Here is a 9,091-nt window from a genome sequence, read left to right on the forward strand (position 1 = left end):
TGGGCATTAAGTGAATGCTGCCCACATCCAGCGAGGTGATACTCTAACTGAGAGTCTGCTCTAGATGCAATTAAAGAGAGGCAGGAGCTGCGTGGAGCACGGGCACTTAAATCCCACTGCGTTTGTTACAACAATCGATCCATGTTACATAAAGGAATTGCCCATTTCCGGATCTGCGGGAATTTTTAATTATGTTTCTGTAATAAATTACCTCTTTGCCCATGACCCGACCTGCGGATGCAGTGCTGGAAGCGCCCACCTCTTGGAAAATTGTCTGCTCGGAGGATGTAAAATGACATTTGCCCTAATTATCGTCTCTGACATTTGAGAACAGCAAGGGGGAAATTTTAGGAAATGAGGAAAGTGAAAGAAAGGGGACAGAGCTGTTTCCTTGCATGAGACCTCTCTTGCTGCCCATTACATTACCCCGTTAGCTGAATGTTAATCCAATGAAAAATATTTACTGAGGTTTAATAGGGCACCCTGTCCGGTCGTGCGGTGATGATCAATTATTCCATCAATTATTAATTGTGGAATAGCTGCTTTATTCGAGCTGGGGTGAAGCTGCGATTTTGGGAGCTTTACCCAAAATCGCTATTGTGCTTCAGATCTGCTGAGCAGAACGTGCCAGCGTCTGCTTTGCTTACATTTGCATTTTTTACTGTGCTAAAAGGAAAAAACAAACCTGGAAACAAATAACCGTCGAGGATGCCATGATTCCTTTCGACCCCCAATAGTCAAAATAATAAAGAGCTGCTCTGGTTTATTGCTTTTTGCATCTTTTCAGCCCCAGCTTCTTGGAAAAGGGATCTCTTCCCACAGAGCTATCTCTTCGGAGAAGAGCAAATTAAAAGCCTCCATTAGCACAACTCCTCGTGGCCTCATTTTACATTTTATTTCTTAAAAAAAAAAAAAAAAAAATATCTTCAGCATGAAACAGTCCTGGTGATGCAAAGTGTTAACGTGAAGCGGTTCCAGAGAGAGGACAGCAATACAATGGAAGTTTCATTAGAATAATAGGATAAAAAAAATGAATTGCTTAATGCATGATAAACCTTTCAGATACTTAATATTTCTGGGCATCGAAGCACATCCTTTTAACGTGCTCCTGCTGTAGAACAAGAGCTCAAGTAGAAACCGAAAGCAGATAAACATTTGATCCAAGGGACCCCTGAAGTTTAGAAATCCCTCGATGGGCTGTAGCTGCTTATTTCTGCCCCTGTTTATAAAATAAACAGAAATAGGTGGTTGGCAAGCAGAGAGTTGAGCAGCAAGATGGTCTGGCAGGGCGAGGGAGAGCAGCCAGGCAGAGGGGAGGTGAGCGGTGTGATGAGGGACGGASTGGCCACAACGGAGAGGCTGCGAGCCAGGGAAGCGTCTCCCTGCGTGATGTTGCTGGATGGCTCTGCCGCCTGATTTATATTGGCATTATATTTACATGATGTTCCCGCGTTGGGCGCAGCGAACGGTGCAGCTCGCGGTTTCTAATCTCTCCCATCTCGGCCCCCCAGTGTGGCACAGCGCTCGTTTGTCTCTGAAATGAAACATGGAAACCTCATTAAATGCACGGAGGAGAAGCCTGCAGTGCTCGGCTCCTCGCCGTGCCCGGCGCTTGTTTATCCTGCCAAAATTTCCCAGCACCAGGAGCCACCATGGCGGCTCGCCCAGAGCCTTTACCTGCGCCTGGCATGGGTTTTGCACGGCTCCTGCTTTGGATGGGGAATGGAAAAAGGCAACCCTGRTGTTCCTGGGTGTTTGTCCTCTAGAGGAAGAGGCTGTGCCTCGTGCGAGGAGCGAGTGCCAGGGATGTGCTGTGGAACAGCCCTTCCTGGASCCGGGGGCTGCCCGGGAGCTTGGGGCACGGCTTGGGGCAACCATGGCTCCGRCACTTTGATTTTGGGGTGCCGGGATCCCTGTCCGTGTTCTCCTGTGCTGGGGGGATGGATGGGCGGCGCTCCGTCCTTCTCCGGAGCAGCTGGCGAGCCCAGGGCAGGGMTAAAGCTGGAAGTCTTTGTGGCAGGAATTGTGACATGGCTGAGCCGCGCCTGGGAGGACACGGAGCCATGGCGCAGCCGAGCCGGCAGCGCGTTAATAGGTGCGACTTTCCATGGTGGGCACGAACGGGAAGGCGCTGGGTCGCTGCAATCGTTCGGATGTGCGGTGACAGCTCTGGGTGCAGAGGGTCCCTCGCCTTTGAAATGTCGCTGATAGCCAGCTCTTCGTCTTTACGTAACCCCGGGTTCGGGAGTCAGCCTTTCCCTGCTCGTGCATCCCGCAGAAATATCCTCAGCCGCACACAGGCTGCGTGTTGCCGCCATCATCCGCCAGCAGAGCTCCACCAAACATTTAGGAATTCCATTTCCAGGCTCGTGCTCCTGCCTGCTCCCAGCTGCGCCCGGGAAGGGCTGCGGCGGCTCCTCGCCCTGAGAGGGGAGAGAGCACGGGGAGGAGGTGAGGAGCTGGCAGAGCTCGCCCTGAGGTGTTGTCCTGCCGGCTGCACGGAGGAAATCTTGGTTTCCACCTTGCAAAGCCACCGCGTGCGCTGTGATGGGTTGGCAGCCTGGCCTGGCAGCGTGGAGGGAGCCCAAGGCCAGGCGTGTGTGGCCTCTGCTGTGTCCCCTCGCCCACCCCTCGTGCCCCCTCGTTTGGCCTCCCCGGGGACACAGYGCTGCCACTCTGGCTGGGTAATGTCACCAGATGTCCCCTTGGGACTCAGCTGCAGCTCCTCAGGCGCTGTGCTCAGCATGGCCAAGGCATGGAGGTGGCTCTGGAAGGGAGGGAGAGGCCGTTCCTTGGGGTCCCTGTGCTCGTTCCTCCCCCAGAGCTGAGGGTCCCCAGGCCGGGGGGCTCGGGAGGTGGGGCAGGGCTGGGGGATGCCCAGTGGACGGCGTGGTGAGGCTGGTCCCTCTCACGGGCTGCCATGRGAGGTTCAGGAAGCAGGAACCCTGAGCCGGGAGAGCGTTTTTTCCCAGGCAAGGGTTACAGCCTCAGCCTGGGTGCTGTCGTAATCGCTGGAGGTGGTTCAGGCCTTAATTTCCATGCAGATGCATTAAGGAGCAGGCGCTGGGAGCATGTTTGAGCCGTGCCCTTACCCGCAGAGGACCAGGGGCAGCCTCTCCTTTGCTCCCTCTTTGCTTTGTCAGCTCKGGAAGGACCGTGGTGCCACCAGGGTGGGACTCGAGTGGCGGCCGAATTGCGGTGCCAGGGCAGGGAGGATGCTGTGGCAGGTACCTGCCATGGCTGCTGCTGTGCCGGGCACCAGCTGAACGCCTCGGGCCTTGCTTGGCATTTCCTGACACAATTTCCACCGCTCCCTGAGGGGCACAGAGTCACGGCTTTAACCCTTTGTGCTGGGGAGGTGACATCCCGGGAGGATGCGCTGCTCTCCCGGCTGTGCGGGATCAGCCCATGGAAAGGCTCAGCCTCGGCCTCTTCCCTCCTCATCCCTTCCATGGTGCTCGGAAGTTCCTCTTCTCGCCCCATCAGCTCCAAGGTCACTCCCTCAGTTAGCACAAAGGCTGTCGGAGCTGTCCTGGAGATGAAGCTGGCTCCGGGAAGGCCGGGAATCTGCTCCAGGATTCCGGAGGTGCAGGCAGCGTGTGATGGAACTGCCGTCCTCTCTCCAGAACGGAGGAACGATTAGGGCTCGCCACCTACCTGTAATTCCCAGCCCGGTGCGTGCCAAGCTTTGGTTCACKTTCTCCTTGAGCAGGGCAGGTGTCAAACACCCTTAATGAGGATAATAAATGAGTTTCGAGGTGCCCATTAGCCTGCTGCTCTGCACCGCATCCCTGCAGCCCGGCTCAGCCCGGCTCAGCCTGGCCTGGGGAAGCCCTGGTGGCTCCTCCAGACTCTTTGGAGCCCCACGGGTGCTTTTTTTTCCCCCCCGGAGGGAGCCCCATCAGCTTCTCCCCAGCCTTTGGGGGGTTCTGGGGTGGGCAGACCCCCAGGATCAGGAAGGAAAGCTGCTGCCAGCGGGTAATGGGAGCTCCAGTCTCATGCCCGCAAAGAGGATGGCATGAACCCCCTTGAAACACAAATTCTTCAGCCTTTTCTCATCTCTGTAAGGTTTCCACCCAGCTAAAGGACCTTGCTCAGCTCTGAGGGACTCGCTGGGTTTGGGTGGGCTCGGGGCTGGCTGTGTGGTCCCGAGGGAGCAGCTTGCCAGCCAGGTGACGGGCATGAGCAGGAAAAGCCTCTTATCTCAGGAGGAAGAGCCCTGGCTGGCACCAAGCCGGTCCTTGTCTGAGACTGCTCCTAAATCCTCTTCTCAGAAAAGGCCGGGCTCTTCCCGGGGAGGCTTTGTGCTGCTGGGGAGGTGATGGCATTGCTGTTCTCCTCGGGCAGGACCCACCTGAGGTGGTGGCATGGTGACAGATCCTGGGGACAGTTTGTGACCCCTCTCCCAGAGGTGGTGGCATGGTGACAGATCCTGGGGACAGTTTGTGACCCCTCTCCCAGAGCTGGGAGACATGGTGACAGATCCTGGGGACAATTTGTGACCCCTCTCTGGGGCGAGCAGGTCCTTGCAGTGCTTTGCAGTGTCACTGAAGGTGCTGGAGTTTGGGAAGTCCAGCCATCAAGGCTAGTAAATATTCTGAAAAGATGATAGCAAAATGACTTGCTTCTCCCAGCTCGAATGGAGATATTAATATTTCAATACCTCTAGGTTGTAATTTAGCACAATTTCAGCAGATTGAGCTCTGATAACTTGAAACACCTGCCTTTCAGAGGCAGCTCGAGTGTCCAGCCCTGTGCTGGGCTCGGTGCATTCCCAGCTGGAGCCAGGCTGAGCTCCAGACTGAATTCCCAGCAGAAACTGTTCCATCTCGGCTCCCCCATCCTCCTCTCTTCAGGTTCATGTGAATTAATGCCCTCGATATGTAGGTTAGGGTCAGCACATCTGACCAGATGTGAGCAGTGATTTCTGGTTTAAAAATATTGCYGTGCTATTTCTAAATTTTTAATCTCTCCCAGCGATTTGGAGACAGTTTTATGAAACATGGAATTAGGATGGTGCTCAATGCTAAATGGTAAAGGAGATTATGTGGATTTAACTCTATGCGTCTGTCACATAACTATTGCCAATCCCATAACCTCCATTTTCTATTAAAAATCCCTTTCCCCCTTTGACCTGAAAAAGCTTTATGGGTAATCTGAAATTCTCTGTTTATGAGGTATTTTTCCACTCCTCGCCCCAGCCCCTCACCCGTCCAGCTCTGAGCCCTCCTGGTGCTGCCGAGGATGAAAATGTTCCCCTGGCAGGCTCTGGGTGCTCAAGGAGCCTCCTCAAGATCTGTGGGATCTGGGGGGAGATTCTGGATGGAGCAGTGGGCACAGAGGGATGTCCTTGGTCCAAAGCCAGGCTGAAGGTGGCTTTTGCTGTGCCCTGGCTCCAGCCATCTTCTGCTCAGCTCAGGCTCAGCCACAAATAGCTCTGYGCTGCTCGTGCGGGCTTTGTTTCCCTTCCTCTGCCTGCAAGTGCGCGTTTTTTTTCCCTTTCATGTATTTGGGAGAAGCACCGCGCTGCTCGGATGAAGGGAAATGCTGATTCATGACGACAAACCAGCCTGGAGATGTCACAAAATGACATCTGCAGGGCCAGGCAGTGGCCTCGTGGCTCTGCAAAGGCTCGGCTGGAGCTCTGCTCCTCCATCCGTGGGTCTTTGGTGCTTGTCAGCCAGGGAGGGGAAAATAAATGGCTTTGTCTCCTTCCAGCCGTGCGTGGACACGGGGAATTGGTGTGTGGAGATGCTTTGGTGACCTGTAAATGGGTTATCTTGTGTGATCATGGAGCTGGATCTCACTATCAGCTCATCCTTTGTGCGGGACAGAGGGTTCTGAGCGGGCACGGGAGGAAACCTCGATATTTTCGGGGAAAATTCTGCGCAGTGAACACAGAGAGCAAGAGTGAGGTGCTGACAGAGGCACGAGGGTTTAAGTGCAGCTGGGAGAAGATGGAGAGGACTCTGCTCTGAGAAAGGCCGAGGTGTCTCGGGTGTCCCATCCTGATTTGGTTGAGGTTGGTGAGAATTGGGCTGGTGGCACAGCTCCCAGCAGGGGAAACAYCTGTCTGRAGAAGCTTGGCGTGGAGATGGAGCRCCCATGGCCACTCAAACAGCCCTTCCTYGGGCGAGCAGAGCTCAGGCGTGCCGATGAGGCTTTCCTTCTCCCCCTGCTGCCGTCCCCTCCTCCCCAAGTTAAGGAATCGAGGTCAGGGAGGGTCCCCCGTGAGTCGTTGTGAACCGGCGGCACGGTGCTGATCTGCTTATTGGCTCTGCGGCACCACGGGCGTGCGCTCAGCCGCTGCTATTAATACACCCGCCGAGGGCCCTTCCCAGATCCCTGTCCTTCCGCCCACTTGGAAAGAGTGCAGCTAAAAAAAGAAAGCGGATCTAAGTGACTGGGGGCCTCCTCATCCGTATTTAGAGCCAAATTCCCCGGCTCGGGTTGGCAACGGGGAGCTCGTGGTGCTGGACACTGGAGGAGTTGGGTGCCGAGGTCCATCCTCTGCTTCCCAAGAAGGGAAGAGCTGTTCTCCAGCAGTGAGAGCTGCTCTTGGGCATCCAGGTGGCCACAGCTCTGCCTGGACTGTGCCCCTGTAGCCACCTCAGTCCTCATTAGGATGGAGCAGGGATGCCCTGGAGATGCTCAGGGTGGGTCTGAGCTTCCTCCTGCCCGGCTCTGGAGAGGGGAGCAGCTCTGATCCCGGTTCTSCTGCTCTATCCTGCTTTGGGGCACAGGAGAGGTCTCTGCCCTGCGTGGTGATGATGAGCACTGGCTGTGTTGGCGTTGCTGGGGTGCCCAGAGGGAACAGGGGGGCTGGACGGGGCTGCTCCAGGCTGGGCACCGCAGGAATGTCGGGGTTTGCAGGAGGAACAGGGTCAGTGGCCGTGCTTGGCAGGGTGTCCTCAGGGCTGTGGGTGCCTCTGGGGTGCCCATCCCTGCCTGCACAGCCCCTGGCTGTCCTGCCGAGGTGCCGGTGATCCCTGATCCGTGCTGGCAGCGGGAGCGCTGGCCTGTGAAGGTGGTCTGTGTGCTCCCAGCCGTGCACGGATGCTCCTGTGCTCCCCTGCTCTGCTACACGCAGGGCCCGGGTGGCTGTCCCGGGGGCAATCCCGTGCCAGGGGTTCTCTGTGCCACGGGGGTCTCTGTGCCAGGGGGTCTCTCTCTGTTCCAGGGGGTCTCTGTGCCAGGGGATCTCTGTGCCAGGGGGGTCTCTGTGCCGCGGGGGTCTCTGTACCAGGGGGTCTCTGTACCAGGGGGTCTCTGTGCCAGGGCATCTCTGTTCCAGGGGGACTCTGTGCCAGGGGGTCTCTGTGCCAGGGGGACTCTGTACCAGGGGGTCTCTGTGCCAGGGGGACTCTGTGCCGCGGGGGTCTCTGTACCAGGGGGTCTCTGTGCCAGGGGGACTCTGTGCCAGGGGGACTCTGTGCCAGGGGGGACTCTGTCTGCCACCCCCGGCCATCCCTGCAGTGACCCCCGGCCGTTTTGGCCTCTGCTTTGTCCGCAGCACACGCTGAAGATGTTGGAACCAGCCTCTACTTTGTGAACGACTCCCTGCAGCAGGTCACCTTCTCCAGCACAGTGGGGGTGGTGATCCCCTGCCCGGCAGCAGGGTCACCCAGCGCCGTCCTTCGGTGGTACCTGGCCACAGGCGACGACATCTACGATGTGCCCCACATCCGGCATGTCCATGCCAATGGGACTTTGCAGCTCTACCCCTTCTCGCCATCAGCCTTCAATAGCTTTATCCACGACAACGACTACTTCTGCACCGCGGAGAACTCGGCTGGCAAAATCAGGAGCCCCAACATCCGTGTTAAAGCAGGTGGGAGCTCCCTGTGGGCACCAGGGGCTGGTTTTTCTCTGCTTTTCTCCATGGCCAGTTGGCCCAAAAAGTGCAGAGCCAGGGCTGCTGAGCTGGGCTTGTGCTGCAGGGTTTGTGATGCCCCATGGATGGAGCAGGGGAAGGGCAAGGATGTGCTGGGTGGGATGTGCTGGGTGGGATGTGCAGCTTGGAGGTGTCCAGGGAGAATCTGGAGAAGGTGGTGTGGCTGCAGCCTGGTGGCAGGAGAGTTCCTCTCCCTTTGAGAGAGTTTTCTCAGCTGCAGGAGGAGCTGGGCCACATCTGTCCATGCTGGGGCCCCACGGTGTCCTGCAGCCCTGTTCCCACCGCAGCGTCCAGCCCCAGCTCGCCAAGGCTTATTAAGCAAAAAAAAAAAAAAAAAAAAAAAAGGAATATGGCAAAGAGCTGATTCCAAAAGCCATTATGGTAAATTATTGACCAGGCTGAGGAGGGCTAATAGCCCAGGAATGGCTTCATTATGTAACCTATTAAAAGTGGGGCTAGCAGAGGGAACGTGACAGAAGTGACTACAGGGTTTTTTATTTTAATACCTTGTACTGTGGAGTAAATTGGTATTAACCCCCTTCTGCAGAGTGAATTATTTACCAGCACTCTCAGGTTACCTTGGTGGAGGAGCAGATGGGGTGTAGTGAACGTGGAGCTGTCGCTCTCCTCCTGGGCTCTGCTGGGATCCCAAACACCCAGAGCTGTTCTGGGGTCACAGAACAGGAATCCTGACCCTCATCCCTCATCCCTSTCTCCATCCAGRACTGAGTGCAGCCCTGCTGCTGSTCTGGGAGCTCAGCCTCCCTCTCTGTCAGCAGATCTGGGTGTCCAGGGGACCAGCAGGGATGTCTCCAGCTCCTGGAGCTGCTCTGGCTTTGTGGCTCTGGAAATGGGTGTGGAGCATCCCCCAGTTCCTGCTCCCTCCTGACCGTCCCAAATCCCAGTCACTCTCCAGTGCTTTGTAACCACAGTGCAGCACAGAGAGCCAATTACAGCTGCAATTCAATAAAATGCAGTGGAAGCTGAAAATATGAGGGGAAAAATTCCCTGSAAGTCTTGAGAAAGCTGTCGGCGAGCACATGGAGCAAACTCCTCCAGCCAGTGGAGAGGTTTCAGTGTTCTGTTTTGTGGCTGTGTCACCCTCGTGGGTGGAGGACAAAGCTGGAGGATGGCACGGGCCAGGGATGCAGCGGGGGCTGTGCCCAGGGTCTGTCCCCAGCCGGGGCTGTCGTGGTG

General features: G+C 56.4%; 1 protein-coding gene across 1 annotated transcript in view; it reads left to right on the forward strand.

The window, feature by feature from the left end:
- The first annotated feature begins 2,063 nt into the window (after window positions 1–2,063).
- The window catches only part of LOC130583266 (cell adhesion molecule DSCAML1-like), a 63,482-nt gene continuing 56,454 nt past the window's right edge, over window positions 2,064–9,091 (forward strand). Inside the window, exons 1-2 of the mRNA XM_057382531.1 lie at window positions 2,064–2,229; window positions 7,514–7,831. Of these exons, the coding sequence (XP_057238514.1) occupies window positions 2,064–2,229; window positions 7,514–7,831 (484 nt within the window). The remainder of the gene's footprint in view (window positions 2,230–7,513; window positions 7,832–9,091) is intronic.

Source organism: Malurus melanocephalus, unplaced genomic scaffold (assembly GCF_030028575.1).
Source record: "Malurus melanocephalus ecotype Western Australia unplaced genomic scaffold, MMel_1.1 scaffold_574, whole genome shotgun sequence".
Lineage (NCBI taxonomy): Eukaryota > Metazoa > Chordata > Aves > Passeriformes > Maluridae > Malurus > Malurus melanocephalus.